Genomic DNA, 17,674 nt, shown 5'->3' on the forward strand with positions numbered 1-17,674 from the left:
GTAGTTATTTTAATAATCCAATCTTCAATAGAGTCCAACAATGACAATGAAATGGTATTTTACCTAAAAAACTGATAACAAATCAACCAGTGTCATCCAATTGGTAGCCAATCAACTTGTATTCATTCAAGTTTAAGTGGATTTCTGATTTGTAAAAGCTTTTCAGGTACCATACCTTTCTGGTACAATAGAAATTGCTTCAACAATAATGTTCCTAAATCACTCAAAATGGGTTAATCTCCTAAAGTATGAGGATCTGCAGGGTATGAATTGAGGCTTCAAAAATATCATGGTCTAGATCAGCTTCTATTGAGAATAGAAATCTGAAAAGATTGTATGGTTTAATTACATGTCTAAGTTGTTATTTATTCACATTGGTGACAGTAAATGATCATTAAGTATAAACAAGGTATTTGATTTTATGGCACCATTCTTTTCTTCTCGTACAAAACCTGTTCAAAATAGAACATGCCAAGTTTAAATGGGAAGCTGTACTCAACGTTATCAATGCACTGAAGCAATGACTAGTTGTTTTGTCCTCTCTGGCCAATGCAATGACTAATTAGTGCCTAAGCATATTAGTCAATAAAAAGAAACTACAACTATGCAATCCCACAAATAAGTTAATAAAACCACAACCATGCAAGAAAAGAATGATATTGAACATTAAAGTTAGGCTGGATGGACTAGGATAGGGAATCACAGTCTTTGTTTTCCAAAGAAATAGTATAACCTTGACCATTCAATATGTCCTTTGTTTGTGCCTTCGTGGCAACTCCACACCAACACACCACTAATTGGGAAAAAAAAAAGAAAACTTGAAAGAACTTCTCCGCTGCCTCCCTTTATTCTATTTTAGACACATCATGTCCCATCACAAATATTTAAAGCAACAGCATGAATGCAACATAATGTAAATATATTCTATATCAAACAATCAGAGTGACAAACAAACAAAGCTTTTAAAATGAACTTGTGGTTGACTAGGTTGACTAGTCAAGCTAGTTCATGCTTAGCTGTCCTAGGAAACCACATCATGAGTATCAACCAATTAGTGATTGATGCAGTTGATCTGTTCCTCAACTGACTTGTCGATAAACTAGTCAATGCTTCAAAATACCAGCTATAATTGGGTTATTGTCTGGCCTAACTATCTAAGACTCTAAGTACATGGTTTGTAAAGATTGTGAGTTTCAATTAAGCTAAAGAGGGCTTGTAGAAACAGACTCAACTCAACAAAACCATGTCCCGACTATATGGGATCAGCTACATGAATCATGTTCTGCCATGCGCTTGCTTCTTTTTACTAGTTCTGAAAATGGCCTTTCTGCACACAACCAAACCATCTTAGACTACTTTGCCTCATTTTATCACCTATAGGGGCTAACTCCTAGATTCCTACAAATTTGATCATTTCTAATCCTATCATTTCTAGCTTTTCCTACTCATCCATCTCAACATTTGGCATCATTGTAACACTTATTTTTTTGGACAGATTGCTCAATGCTCTTCTCTATACAACATCGCTAGCCTTGCAGTAATTTGCTAAAATTTCCCTTATAGCAACAGGGCAACAGGATAATTAAGTCTCCGTTTGATTTGTGGATGGGAAGGGGAAAAATGGAATATTCTAGAATATTCTTCCATTACCATGTTTGGCTTGTGAGATGTCATGAGATGGGATGGGAAAAAGGTGGAATTATAGATCCCAATTCTTGAGATAATGGAATCCCACCAGTTTGATGGGAAACAAGTGGGAAGGGAGGGAGAAACTTGTTCAACAAGAAAAAAAAAAACACCTTCTATGTAGTATTTCTAAGAGTTAATATAAGACCCCTGACCAATTAATAAATTATTAATTATTTAATAACATATTAATAAAATAATTTGATTAAAAATTATTAATATGTTAATTAAAATAAAAAAATAATAAAAATATTAATCCATTAAAATAATTTCACAATCAATTAATATTTCAGAATAAAATATTAATATTATTAATTAAGTCATAAGTGTTAATAAAATAAAAATATATAAATAATAATTTTAAAATCATAATTACTGTTAATAATTAGTTGACTAATTATTAATATCAATTAATAACTAATAATACAAAATAAAAATTATCAATTCATTCATAAAATATTAATAAAATCAAAATTAAAATTAAAATTAAAATTAAAATTAAAATATTAATTATTAATTAACAAGAAAATATTTAATAATTAAATAACTAAGTAATTAATGAATAAATAAATGATAAAAATGTTAAATAATTAAAAAATAAATAGAAGTACAAAATAAAACTTATCAATTAGTTCATACCATATATTAATAAAATAAAATTAAAATATTAATTCTTAATTAATAATTAATTAACAAATTATAAATATTAATTAGTTATTAATTATAATTTAACTAATAACATATTAATAATGAATAATGAATAGTAAAATATAAAATAATAAAAGTATTACTAATTACCTAATTAATTAATTAATTATTGTTATTAGGGTTGATTTTCCCACTATTTTCCCTTTTGCAACCAAACAATGGAATGTGAAATTTTTCATCAATCTTCCCTTTCTCATCTCATCTAATCTCATCCCATGTAGGAATGGCAACAGGACGGGGCAGGGCCGGGTTTTGCCTACCCCGTAGCCGACCCCAAATTGAAATTCCCCACCCCGAACCCAAGCAGGGCTAAAAATCTTAACCCCATCCCCATCCCTACGGGGAACGGGGATTCCCGACTTTGCCCCACCCCACCCTGATCATTCTTACTTGTATACTTATATTTTTTTTATTTTTTGAAAACCTACCTAGAACTATTTTATGTTATGTAATATAGTATAGTATAATATAATATAATGTATAATAATATAATATGATATAATATAGATTAGCATATATTAACAATTTTATATGTATTATGTTATATAATATAGTCGGGGCGGGGTGGACAAACGACCCCCAAAGTTTTGGGTTTTCCTCGAACCCCGACCAGTGGTCAAAAAACCCGCCCCAACCAGGGCGGGGCAGGGTAGGGCCCCACGGGGACAGGTCAAATTTCCATCTCTAATCCCATCCCACCAAAATCTTCCCTCAAACCAAACATAGCCTAGGGAATGGTTAGTTTAATTTTATTTTTCAAAGGCATTTAAACAGCCCTTTTATTGCTCATCTTTTTCAAAACCTACTCCCTAGAACCACTTGAAATCGTGTTTCCTCACCTTAGCCCCTCTTTAGGTGGTCAATACCTCAGCCCCAGCTTGTTGACAAATAAATTCCTACCATTACATTCTATTTTCATCTTTTAATATAGAAATTTTCTAGATAACAAAGAAAATTTTCCAAATTTATCTAGGGTGTTCCATGCAGCTAAATAGGGGCCATTACTTGGTGTGATGGTTAAATATCAGGCTGGCAAGTGTGAGAACACAGGTTCTAGTCTGAGGGTGGAAATTTTGTGCCAAAAATACCAATAGTTAGGACCATACCCAGCCCAGCCTTCCTCAAGACCAAGATAGCTGGGACCAACATTGGGTAATTGCCTTTTTTTTGCCATCTAGCTATATAAAGTTACAAGATATTTCACCATTTAACATTAAATTCTTCACGAGTCCCCAAACCAAATCTATGTATTTTAAAGGCACCCCTAGGTTCCAACTTCTATGTCCATGTCCATATTGACACTGTCCACAAATAATTCTGGCATTGTTGAGAATTCAATCTAAGAAGGCTTTTTTTATCGATCAATCAAAGATGGCTTCATACCTTATTCCATAGTGTTGGACAACTATAGAGCTAAAAGATATGACTGAGGTTTCTTGATTTTTTTTTAAATGGCAACTCATTTTGCAAAAGGTTTGCAGGTTCAGCATTTTCTATATTTAGGCAATGTAATCACCAATAACTTATTTATCTTTCTTGATGAAGCAATTTTTTTTCTTTTTCACGCTATAAATTAGGTGTTTGGCACTTGAGCATTTCATAAGTGTTCCGTTTCACAAGTGGACCCCGATTCATAAGTGTTTTGTTTAACCTGTTTTCTTGAAAAACACAAAAAAAAAATCAAGATGCAGGCTGACTGGGCCTTTAAAGTGATTTGGCTTCTTATTATAATATTTTTATAATGACAACTGTATGACATCTCAGAAAAGAAGTCAGCTTTATAAAATTTCAATGTGCCACATCACCTTAGTGATTCATGATCACCAAGGCGATTCAAGAATCGTCAATTTAACGATTCAAGAAACCCCTCCTTTCCCGAATCCCAGAGCTAATCATTGCAAAAACATATTTTTGAAAAACAGACTACCAAAATGCGATTTTCTTACCGATTCCATTTATTTGCTGATGTGGCATGAATAACACATCAGCAAAAATGGAACGTTTGTGAAATGCTCCAGTGCTAAACACCTACCAAGCTATTACTAGTCAGAGTCAACAAGTCCAATTTACTGAAGAAAACAAATCAGCCTCACCCAAATGAGGCTTTTACCAGGTGAAGAAGAATAGTTTTTTAACCTTATTTTCCATCACTAATTTATGTAAGAGGACAATCTAGATTTTGCAAAGTAACATGAGAGAAAAAGGAAAATACAGTAAACTTGGCATGTAATCCATCTTGAAAGGCAAGGGTGCGTAGAAGGAAAGAAAGAGCATGGTAGGTTGGGGATTGGGAACTTGGAAAAGAAGAATGTGGCTTTGCTAGGAAAATGGCTTTGGAAATTGCCAATTGAAAAAATAAAAACAGTGGCACAAGGTGGAGGTTAGCATTCATTGGCTGAAAGGAAATGGAATAGGATATTGGGCTCTCTCCTAGAGCTACTCTTGCTTCTCCTTGGAAATTAATTCATGGAATCCTTCCTCTGTTCTCTAACTTTCTAAGTTATGATGCTTATTCTGGTAGTAAAATTAAGTTTTCAGAGAATTGGTGGATGGGAAAATCACCTCTGAAGGTTTTTTTTTCCTTCATTGTTCTCTCTTTTTTCTTTAAGGGTAAGCCTATTGCGGAGTTTATTGTGCTTTCAAATTCTCTAAAGGGTTTGATTGGAATATGAGTTTTAGGAGAAATCCAGAGATTCTGAACTATAATCAATCTCTAATCTATTAGGTATGTTGGACGGAATTTACCTTGAGCCTGGAAAAGAAGATGGTCATATTTGGATGGAATCCAGAGATTCTCCCCTTACCCCATTTCTCATGTACCTCTTTTTTCAAATCCTTATGCAACCCTTCCCAGGATATGCAACCCTTCCCAATTGAAGAGGTTTGATGCAAGCCTATGCCTCCTAAAATTGGAGTTCTCTATTGGGAAGTTCTTTTATGAAAATGTCACCACTTGTGACTAGTTGCAAAAAAGGAGGCCTAACTGGTATAATGCCCCATACTAGTGAGCAATGAAACAATAATGGTGAGTCTTGTTTACATTTAATAATCTCCTGTCCAGTTGCTCTTAGTATTTGACAAAGGCTCTTTTCTCTTTTTGGGTGCAGGTGGAATAATCCTACTTGTGTGACTAACTTGTTCTCACCAATAATTTTTAGATGGCCAAAAAGAAGGGGAAGAATTATGTGGAGATGTGCAAATAGTAGTGGTGCGGACTTTATGATAGGAAAGGAATGCTTTCAATGACAAGGAAAGAAAGTAAAGAGGAAATCTTTGAATTCCACTTATAGGGCAGCTTTGTGGCTGAAAACTTTGAAGGCTGTTTTAACCATTCTCTAGGGTTAAGAATTTGGGCTGGGGTAGCAGGGCCATCTTCAAAAAAGAGGAGGGAGGTATGTGTAGGGACGAGACCAAGAAGGGGCTTCTTAAAATTGAACTTTGACGGCAGCAGCATTGGAAATTCAGAGCCTTGCGGAATAGGGGGTGTGTTCAAAAATGAGAAGGGAAATGCAGTTGCAATGTTTTCAGGTCCAATGAATATTGGGGGTTTGATAAGAACTGAAATTATGGCAGCTAAGTTTGGAGTGCAGAAGGCTGTGGAAATGAATGTGTCTAATCAAATTATAGAGGGTGATTCAAAACTGGTAATAAATTGGTTACTGAATGAGGAAAAGGCTATTTGGGCATACAGAGAAATCTGATGAGGAAATTCAAGTGTTGACTAGGAATCTACAAATTAAGGTCCAATGGGTTAATAAAGTGGCAAATGGAATAGCTGATATGCTAGCTATCGAAGGGGTTAATAGAAACCAAGAATATTGGGCTGAATTGCAATATTTTGTTTCGAGAGAGATAGCTAGGGGGAGAGGATTCTTCTAAATTGTATATTTGTGTAAATTTTAATTAATTAAATGCTTCTGTTGCTGATTAAAAAAAAAACATCTTGAAAGGCAAGAGTATATACCTTAGGTCCCTTCACAGCCAGATAATCACCCACACGCATCTCTCGGAAATGGTGGGACATCCTTCCTTGTGGATACATCTACTCATGTGCAAAAGCCAAATGCAAGAAAGAAAACAAAAATCATTTGGGGCAAAAGAACAAGCAAGAAAATAATAAAATTGACTCCTGGGGTTTCAGATGAGCACCTTTATAACTAGTTCAAAGTGTCCAAGATCTGAATCCAGAGTAGTTGGGGTGTATGGCTTGATAACTTCTTCACCTTGGCCATCCCTACCCCTGTTTGAGATAATATTAAATATTCAGAATGGAAATCCAACGCCAGACCTCAACCATGCGTATTAAAGTGCCACAGATGAGAAGATTTGGACCAACACTCATTGAGCCCAACTGTTTTGATGATCCTTTAAAAATCCGATATAAATTCAAATACGGTGAATTGAATAAACCTGAGACAAGACCAAGGCAACGAACCTGCAACTTATATGCTGTCCAATTGGAAGGCCCAACACTGAAGTAGGTGTAGGAAGAGCAAATCGAAACTTAGCAACATTGTGGCTGAGCTGAGTACGCTGAACAAGCTTAAATTCCTTAAAGTTCTCAGGGTCTAAACAATCTATAAGCATACATCACTTGTTAGCCAATGTTGCATACTAGCAACTTTTAGTTCCCCCAAGGCTCAGTGTTAAAGAAAGCAGGTGTAGAGGGGATGAGCTAATAGAAAAGGCAGGTAAATGAGCCCAAAATTACAAATCTAAGATGATAAAGACACTGACATCAATTTCTAAAGACAAAGGAAAGAAAGAACATACCATGCCTTTCAGCACACAAACACACCATAGTTATATGAGATAAGCAAAATTATATGAGCTAGCATAATTATAACAAAGGAAGCACACACCATAACTATACAGGGAAAGCACCAAGATATCCCTGTTTTGGAGGTCACATTTTTCTACAGAACCAATTAGCTAGTACAACAAGATAAAGGGTAATTTAGCCAGTCCACAACTATTTTGGAGTCACCTTCAATAACTAACCTTCCAAAACCCAACTCTCTGGCTTTCTCAACACCAAAAACAGCTGCCAAGAATTCAGTTGTTGCCACATCACCTTGCTCAATTGGACCTGAGAATAGAGAACATATATTTCCTTCTCATCCCTGATTGCCTCCAATTCCAAAGGGGCCTGGATTGCCCACACAACTCCCATCGAAATTCAGTTTCAGCCAACCACAAGGCAGAGGTGACCAGTCTAGAAGAAGAGGCAGCTATAGCCCCCCAAGCTCTGAAAAAATCATCAACCTTAAAATCTGAGAAAAGATCCAAGGTCTTGACCCAATGTACCACTCTTAGGGTTATGACCTCTATCAATACTTATTCCCCAAATATTCTAGAATTTCTTTCCTCCTAGACTGTCCAAATCACTACTACCCTTGTACATTTCCACATCAATCTGCCCTTCCTATTTGTACAACTGCAAACAGAATGGCTAAACAACCCTTCCAAGCTAACAGGAAGGAGCCAACTACAACCAAAAAGTGAAGCAAACAAATCCCTCATAAAGCCAACAAAGGAGTAGGAGATTAAGAGATAAAATGCAGTCTCACCATTTGGCTTGCATAAGCTACACCAGTTGGGGGACAAGCACCAGCAGAAAGCACAGACTCTAGGAGGAATGGGAGAATGCCATATTTTCTTAGTAGGAAAAATAGGAGAAAGTGAAGGTGAGGAGGCTAAAAAAAAAAAAAAGCCTTACAAGTGAAGACCCCAACAAGATTAAGGGTCCATACCTATATGGCAAGGAAAACAGGAAGAAAGTCGTGGATGGCTTTCCAAGGAGTAGCCAAGGTAGCTCTATGAAGACAACCAGTATCCCATCCATTATTTGACAGCCCATGAATACTTGATACCACTTTGTGTCAAAGTCAGGAATCTCCACAGCAATTTACTCAATAAGGCCAAGTTTTTCATTCTAACATTCCCAATCCCTAGGTAAATGGTTATGGAGATTCCCTTTTGAGAGGGATAGGTTGTGGCACAAGGTAATTGTAAGCATTCATGGGCTGGAAGGCAATGGTTGGGACGTGAAAATAGACCCTCATTCTTCTTCGGCTTCCCCATGGAAAGCAATTCATGATCTGTACCCAATCTTTCTTAACTCCACCAGGTTTTCTGTGGGAAGGGTTGACAGAATTTGTTTCTGGAAAGATTTATGGGTGGGTGAAACTCCACTTGAAGACCCCGATCTCTTTGTTGTGTCTCTCCTTAAGGGTTGGACTGGAACTTGGGATTCAAAAGAGGGTTAAGAGAAAATGAATGTTCTTCCTTGGTTCACCTACTAGACACTCTAAGGCAAGTCTATCTGGACCCTTCCCTTGAGGACTCGCTTTCTCTTCTTTTTACAAATCCCTTGCCTCATCTACAACTCAAGGGGTGGACTTCCTAGTGAAAGAGTTTGGTGTAAGCCTATCCCTCCTAAAATTCAAGCCTTTTGCTAGGAAATTTTCCTTGGTAAGGTAAATATTTGTGATATGCTGCAGAGAAGAAGGCCTTATGTTTGCCTTTCTCCTCATATTTGTTTCTTGAATAGCGGCAATGGTGAGACCCTATCTCATTTATTAATCTATTGTCCTGTTGTGCATAAAATTTGGATGTTTTTCTGAATTTCTGCTCTCTTTTTGATTGCAAGTGGATCCCCCTTAGGAAGTGGTGGGCATTTTCAATCCCAACTTCTTGAGACAATCTAAGAAAATAGGGAAAGTGCTATGGAAGGCCACCAAAGCAGCAATTTTCTGGGTTGTATTGGAAGAAAGGAATAGTAGGATTTTCACTGAATAAAGCAAATCTTTGGAGGGTTTGATTGATAGAATAAAACTAACGGTAGCTTTGTAGGTAAAGTCATTGGACTGCTTCCAAAACTTTTCTATGACTGACATTCTACGGGCCTGGACTGAGGTAGGACACTCTTCAAGAGTTAAACATAGAATATTAATGGAGACTGGAGAGGAAGCCTCCAAAAGGTAACAAAGTTAAGCTGAATTTTGATGGGAGCTCCCTTGGGAATCCAGGCATGGCAGGAATAGGAGGGATGAAAAGAAAATCAGAAAGGAATATATTGGCCTTATATTCAGGACCGATTGGCATGGAAAACTCTTTAAAAGCTGAATTATTGGCCTTACTGCGGGGGCTCAGATTAGCTAAATGGTTGGGCTTCATATCAATTGTGGTGGAAGGGGACTCAAAAGTAGTTATATCTTGGGTAAATGCAAACAGGCACACCCCTTGAACTCTTAAACATGCAGTAAGGAATGCAATAGGTCGCAAAGGACATAGGAGCAGAGCTTAAATCGGTTTGCTGATTTCCTAGCTAAACAAGAAGATACAAGACAACTTTTGTTCTGGGCTTCTATGTAACTTAGGTTTGAGGAAAGGGTTTGACAGTTCTGTACTGATATTGTACTAAGCACCACTTTTACTATTTTATAAAATAAAACTTAATTTCTGTTGATCGAAACAAAAACAAAAATAAAAATAAAAATAAAAAAAAAAAACATTCCCAATCTCCAGCCCCCCTCTGCCTTCAACTTCATCACCTTCTCCCAACTAAGAAAATGATCCTCCTTCCCTTCCCCGGGTTCCCACAAAAAAACTCTCAAGCTTTTCAAATTCTCACAATAACTCAGGGCATCCTAAAAACCGACATATAATAGATGGGAAGTTTAGCTAAGGTAGATTTGATGAAAGTTATTCTCCCACCCAGAGAAATGTAATTTCGTTTCCAAACTATTGCATTTAAGTTACACAGATATACCCAATTTTCAATATCTATGAAACTCATTATCATAGAAGCAACTATCTGTCATTTATTTTGTTATCAAGAGCTAAAAAGACCTAAATCAATGATCAGTAAGATATAAGACTGTAGACTTCTGTTTTAGAAACACTGAAGTTCTAGACAGACATGGTCAATCAGGACATGGGTATGTCATCCATGCTATAGCCTTTAGGGAAACTTAATCTTCACATTTTAAAAGCGTGAAAGCATGGATGAAGTGGTCAATATTTATTGGATCACGGAAGCCTGGGATGTTGAGTCACTGCATCTTCACAAGAACCAATTATCATTTAACTTTCAAGAAGTAAGATAACGATCGAAAACCTATTAATAGAAAAGGTTAATAAAGTAAAAACACGGAGATCTATTCTTATTGTTTTTTTTTCCTGGAGAGATAGAGGAATTTCCAAGAGAAGGAGATATGAAATGGACTCTGCTAAACTTGAGGAGTAATTGACCCCATACAGATATAATTGCAGAAAGATAAAAATAGAAATACAACTCCTTTAGTATTTGCAATAAAACATGGGCAATGAACCATATAGTGCAAGAGTCGAGAAAACGCAACTATCGTTACTTGATTGTCATAACAAAAGTGGAAGAACTAGTGATGATTACACCATGAGGAAACTGCAGCACTTTAAAGAAAGAAGCTCATCTCAAAATCTAAATAACCCGGTAACGGACCAACTATGACTAGATCAAAACGTTATAATTACTCTTCGACCAATTTAAGTAGAAAAGAAAACGAAACAATTTGGTCAAACGAAATTGACAAGTAATGAAGCTTATACCCCTGGGTTTCTTGTTAGAATAAATATAAGCAGCAGAAGCAACGGCGGCAAGAGCGACGGCAATGCCTACTATCTCCACCGTAGGAGACTGTAACAACTCCATCTCTGCACTGAGTCTGATCCACCTAGAATCCCTAGATTTCTGAAATGGTGGGAAGAGATTCAAAGGAGAGAATCTTGTTTTCTTTCTCCAGCTAACGAGAGAGGGACATAATTATTATTTATATTAGAAATATAAAATTAGAAAAAGATGGTTGTCGATGGAGACCTGGAGGATCTGGTCTACCTAACTCTTTTACTGTGGATAGCTACCAATACCACCTCTACCTTCTTTTTTGGTTCATCTGCAAAATACCGCTCCTTCTTCAACTTCAGACTTAGTTAGAGTTTGAAAAACAAGTAGGGTGATTTTGTGGGCTTTTAGCATGTGGCAGAGGGCGGGATCTGCTCCTCACACAGGGGCGCCGCACATGTACATCCACCGTGCATTGGGAACGCCTCCCCAGATGATCCCAGTACATGTTGGATGTGCGTGAGGCGCGTGTGAGGCGCCCTGAGTGAAAAGCAGATCCGATCTCTCTGTAGACAGGTAGTGATACCAAACAGCCGAATGGGCGTAAGCGCCCCACACAGTACGTACCAACCGTGTACCAAACAACCGAACTCGGCTTCCATCTTCGAATAGCTTCTTTGGCTTTCCATTGCGAATATCTCCCCCAAGTACATAGTTACGGAGATATTCCCTGTACAGTACGTACCAACCGTGTATTGAAAACTTGAAGGGGTTTCAACTGTTCAGTCCACCTCAACCGGGTAGAATGAATTTTGACCGTGGATTAATGCCAAATGCACGGGCAAGATGCGGTTTATAGGTGGCTGTTAGTAGATCTGTAATTTCAGATTTTTTAGGGGAGTACAATCTACTTATCCCAAACTTTTATATCTCCCCATGAAATAAATTACATAGGTATAGAGATATTCCCAATGTAAAAGGTTGTAAAGGTTGTTGGAATGGTGTCTCAAATGGGTATTGCACTGATTGAAGCTGATCTCGAAAACATCTCCCGATAACAAGTATTGAAAATGTTTTCAATGCATGATGAGATGCATATGTGGGGCGTGTTGTGAAGGCACCAGTCATATTCGAATATGGGTATATCCGAATTTGATGTGGTTCTATTTGAAGATCCGATCAGATCTCACAAATGTTGATTCAAATTCAAATCCAATAAAGATGTTGGATATCCGAATATGATTTGATTTAATTTAATTTAAAAATAATAATAAATTATTAGAAGAAAAAGAAAATATAACCATTTAAATAAAAAACAAAAAATGCAAGTATTTTTTTAACCATTTTCTTTATATATAAACATGTTTTTTATAAAAAATAAATAATATAAAAAATTTACAAAAATGCAATATAAATAACATATCTATAAATAAATAACACACACACAAATCCGAATTTGATTATTTTTAATCAAATCCTATTATCTGATCAAATCTGATCCAAAAATCCGAAATGGGGATATTCAAATCCAACAAAAAAAGGATCAAACTTCAAATCGGATTAGACCATGATATGATCCATTTGCACCCCTATCGGTATTCCATTACTTAAATAAAAGGGAAAATTACTTAAATACCTTTAAACTTTCTGACAATTATTTAAAGTACCCATAAGGTTTGAAACCCTACTTAAAGTACCCCTAAAGTTTTGGAAATTTGATTTTCGTATGTTTAAATTTTCAAAACATACCTTCTCTCATTTTTTTCTTCATTCTTGTTCTATTTTTAAACAACCCCTCACAATGTAGACTTAACACTTTAGTTTCCTTAAACAATGTTGGAAACAAAAGACTCAATGAAGAAAAATAAATAAGACCCTAATGATAATGACATAACATAATATGACTGATAGACTCTAACACATTTGAACCAAAAGTTGCTCTTTGAAGTGATACTTGACTCTGACCAGACATGTCCAATAGGTATATCTCATTCACCTCATGGCTACTCCAAATCACCTTTTGAGATTTCATGTCTTAAAAACATAATAAAGAAAAAAAGTCACACTACAGTTCAAGAATTTTGTCAAATTACTAACTAAAAGCAAGTTAGTATTTAGTTTAGGAACATGAAGAACTGAGGATAAGGTGAGGGTATCCAAAGCTCTGATGTATCCCTTACCAAAGATAGGAGCAAGGGAGCCATTAGCAAAGGCGATCTTATCTCAACTAGATAAAAGCTGATAAATAGGAAATAAATGGAACACACTAGCCATATGGTTAGAGGCACTAGAATCAATTATTCAAGAAATACTACAATTACATGAGATAGAAGCATGATTCATAGTAGCACAAATACCTGAATGGGCATATGTAGATGTGGAGTCATTTCTTGAAAATGCACTGGCTACACTAGTAAACTTTAAGTGGCTGATGAGTTATCCATACTTTTCATGCTCTGCTCTAGTAGTTGCAAGATATTCCCTCATTAATTCTCATCACCATAACCCTTTTCAACCTAAGAAGTGGTGGCTACATTGGCATTGCCACTACTCCTAGCCCCACTCTTCTTACCATTGTAGTTATTCTTGAATCTAGGAGGTATAATTTTTTAGTGTAGTTTCTAACATGTATCATTTGTGTGTTTCTTGTAATACTCATATACCACACCTTTCTTCTTAGTACCATCCCTTGGCTTTGTCCCAACATTTGCAAAATGATTCATTAAGACCTCTGTAACCTGCACCTATCTCCTGCCAAAGAGATTTCAACACAGAGAAATAAATAGCCAAACGTTTCTCCCCTATCATTATTGACATAATTCCTCAGCCTGTAAGCCCTAGCAACATTCAACTTCTGGGAATTGGTCTCTGTAGCAGTGTTGTGAGATCTAGGAAGCTCATAGCCGAGTCAAAGAAATAGAGTCACCACTCACCACCCATTTTTTAGAGGAAATGGGGAAATGGGCCATCATTTTTAGATCTGAAAAGTTGATTTATGTCTTTGATAGTGATTCTGTCCTCCATATGAAAAAACACACAACTACAAGATTCTAAATCTGGAAGGATTGGGAGAGGAAAGGTCTTAGGCACCCCTCTCTCCAAGTTGCTGTAGCAACTTAATATGGGAGTTGTCTATGCCCTATTTCATGCGAAAAACAATAGAAATTGTTGTTGGAATTTATGAAGTTTGAAAAAAAACATGCTCTCAACTTATCCTAAGACCGATTTTGAGGTGATGTTACCGTGTCTTAGGTACTGACTTCCCTAAGACCCTCGCCTCTTTGCCTTTATTCTCTGTCTAGAAGAATTAGAGAACAATGATTCTCCAATGTCTCAGAACTTCAACAACATAGAAAGCACTAGACCTATTCATGGGTCGGGTGGCCCGACGGGCCGGCCCGGCCCCCGAACGGGCTTGAACACGCAAATGAGCCCGCAGGCTTAACCTCGGGCTAAAAAGCCCAGCCCACAATAAATTCAAGCGGGGCTCGGGATTTGTTGAAATAGCCCAGCCCGAGCCCGGCCTGACCTGTAATTAAAGCTAAAAACCCTAGTCGAATACCCCTATTTCTTTTACCTCTTTTTCCAGCCGAACCTTTCTTCTCCACATCTTCCACAGTTCTCAGTCCTCACACCCTCAGGTAGCCACACAACCGGCGAAGCGGCGAACGTTCATCGGCGCAACAACTCCGACGGTGAATCATCTCCTTCTCTCTCTCCCTCTCTCTCTCTCTCTCATTCTCTCTCTTTCTTTCTCTCTCTCGTTCCTCTTCTCAAATCTCACTTATCTTTCAAATCTCAGACACCGACGACGGCGAGGCGACGAATATAGGCATCGGCGAGGCAGTGAGTCTCTCTCTCTCTCTCTCTCTCTCTCTCTCTCTCTCTCTCTCTCTTGCTCAAACGCAAACTAATCACTGTTAAAATTGCAGGTCACAACTCACAGTCACCGCAAACTCAGCTCCAGCGAACGCAATCACCGACGGTGAATCCTCGGGCTTCGGGCTTTTTATTAGGGCCGGGCTTGAGCCCAAGTTGTAGGCCCGTTGGTCGGGTCGAGCTCGAACTCGGGCCTAACAAATTTCCATTAATGAAGAGTAAAAGCCCAGAACTCGGGCCTAACAAATTTCGAGCTACAAAAGAGTAGTTGACAGCGATATTCAAACAATCGAACTTATCAAAAGAGTAGTTGAATGGACCCAATAGAGGTTTGATATGGATGAATCCTTGGGGATTTTGAGAAATTTTCAAATCTAAAACATAGATGGTGGTTTTGAAGTTTAAGGTTCAAATATCTGGGGGTTTTTCGTAAATAAAAGTTTTACAGAGGTTGGGAGTGCTTCTAAGATCTCCCCTCTTCATATTCGCACCCAAAGTTCTCTCGAAAGTCCCCTCAGGTTTTCTCCTCCTCTTAAAGCTTGAGTTGGGTCTATTTTTAGAGGAAGGGAGAAGAAGTGGTCTGGAACTCATTCAACTATAGTCCTTGGTATTCAATAGAGATTTTTTTACATAAATAGGCAAAGATTTTTCAAAGAAAATGGCGCCCAATCAAGCATTCTTCTTTGGTAAAAGGTTTTCTTCAATTTGGGGGTGGTTTTCATGGATTTTGTGCATCCAATGGGAACTTGGGGCGTGTTTGTCATAACAGTTTTTGAACAGGACAAGAATGGGTTTGACATCATCTATCACACTTTTGAGGTTTTAAATTGTGACAGATGAGGTGGCGATTCAATTTGGTGCACCGACATGACATCTTCCTGATTTAACGATCAAACAGGTGAATTAGGATGTAAAGTCTGATACACTGGAGTTTTTTGGGTCTCTGAACACAGTGATGAAGTCTGATAGGCCTAATAGGGTCGAGATGATGGAGATCTATGCCTAATAAATTTGGATCAATGAGATTTACTAAAATATAATCTTTGTTTGATGAAGGGTCAAACGAGTTAATTTTGGGATTAAATTTGGTGGGTAGGCACTTTTGAACATCCTTAATCGGATGGAAGTGGTGGATCTTCGATTAGAGGTGTAGACTGAAAGATTTAGTTTAGATTAATGGTTTATCAGTTAACGAGATGATCCAAAATGGAATCTCATGTTTTTAATGATCAAATGGAGGAGTTTGGTCATGAAATTTGATGTATTGGGTTTTTTTTGGGGTTTTGAACACAATCATGAGGTTTGATTGGTCAAATGAAGTTGGGAAGATGGATGATAAACTCTAGTCAATAACATTTGCTGAAATATAACCTAAGCTTGGTGGTAGGTCAAACAGGGGAATTTTGAGCTAAAATTTGGTGGGTATGTGTAGATTATGATGAGGAGTCAAGTGAATGGTTCTAATATGAGAAATAAATGGTTAATCTAGGTTTTCTAAATCTAGTTGTGTAGGGCCGTCGGATTGAAATTTTTGTAGTGGGATTAGTTAGTTAATTGTATCTTAATGATCTTGAACTGATGGATGTGTTGGATCATGGCCGTTAAAAAGGAAGATGTGTGACTAATTTATAGTTTTTTATGTCTATAGGTCATATTTGATTGGATGTCGATGTGGGTCTTTAGGTTTTCATTTATCCTATGGATTGTGTCAAAAGAGGGATTTTTTAGCTTTGTAAAGTCTTAATTTCATTTGATTGTGATTCCGAGTTTTGGGGTTTAAGAGTAGGGTACAAAGAAGTATGGTGAAGGGACTGAGCAAAAATTGAGTGTTGACACTTGTTCCACACCTCTTTTGTGGTCTCCATCTTTAGGTAATGCTGATTGATATGTGGTTTCATGGAATTCACTAACCAACCCACTAAAATGTGTTATTCCTGCATCCACCTCTCATAGGTAGGGTCATCCTATGCAGGTTTCTAATCGGTCATAGTGATGGAGCCCCATTTCTCTCTATTACAAACATAGATCTTTATATATTGAGACCGAGCTAAAAAATTGGCTTTATCCAACTTTTTTGAAGTTATTACCTCTAATAGAGTCTCCATAGACCCACCTTGACCAAACTCGAAATCGGTGGAGAGTTTCATCTCACCTCTAGTTCACTTCATTGGCCAAATGAAGACAAATGAAAAACAAAATAAGGTGTTACTAGTCAAGACTTACTGTCCTAAGTTAATGACTACTCCTCAAATAATCAAATTAGGGTTTTCACTAGACTCAACAAAATGGAAGAAAGGGGAAAAATCTAGTTAGTCACTCCTACCAAAGGCTTTACAAACCTTTCTAAGTAAGGCCGATCTTAAAGAAAGTCAAAATGCTTCTATTCTATCCCCATGCACCACTTCCAGACTCCCTCTATACCCCGTAATCAAAAAACTCTCTAGTTGGCTAAGGTTTTTCAAAAACTCTTCAAGATCCTACCTTGGGCCCCAAACCAACATTGTAATCTTCTCCAAATAACTCCTCTAACTGTATTGAATACTTGTTAATCAATTAACTAATCAACTCTCCATACAACCCGCGTATGGGATTAAGAAGAACAAAAGAAATGGTCAGACTGTCGCACTCAAATACCAAGTTGTAGATCCCACCTGCAATAATAAAAAATAATGAAGAAAAAAAAATAGAAAAGAAGACGAAGATTGAAGAAGATGGAATTGAGAAAGTAATGGAGGAAGAAGATGAAAGAAAGGGAAGGAAGAAGAGAGAAAGTTCCAACCCTCTTCATCCCCTAAT

At 37.1% G+C, this 17,674-nt stretch overlaps 1 protein-coding gene across 3 annotated transcripts in view; it reads right to left on the reverse strand.

Annotated features, from left to right (window-relative positions):
• Positions 1-11,469, reverse strand: part of CBR (NADH:cytochrome B5 reductase 1) — a 34,424-nt gene extending 22,955 nt beyond the window's left edge. The window contains exons 1-5 of one of the 3 annotated variants that reach the window (XM_088941976.1): positions 11,255-11,469; positions 10,987-11,128; positions 6,830-6,971; positions 6,544-6,634; positions 6,359-6,436 (exon numbers count right to left, since the gene is read on the reverse strand). In XM_088941976.1, the coding sequence (XP_088798102.1) occupies positions 6,359-6,436; positions 6,544-6,634; positions 6,830-6,971; positions 10,987-11,089 (414 nt within the window). In that variant the 5' untranslated portion in view covers positions 11,090-11,128; positions 11,255-11,469. Of the gene's footprint in view, positions 1-6,358; positions 6,437-6,543; positions 6,635-6,829; positions 6,972-10,986; positions 11,217-11,254 lie in introns of those variants that run through there. The other 2 variants (XM_088941975.1, XM_088941974.1) reach the window with 2 other exon arrangements.
• Positions 11,470-17,674: the final 6,205 nt, after the last annotated feature.

Source organism: Nelumbo lutea, chromosome 4 (genome assembly GCF_056320005.1).
Source record: "Nelumbo lutea isolate HS-2025 chromosome 4, American lotus-T2T, whole genome shotgun sequence".
NCBI lineage: Eukaryota > Viridiplantae > Streptophyta > Magnoliopsida > Proteales > Nelumbonaceae > Nelumbo > Nelumbo lutea.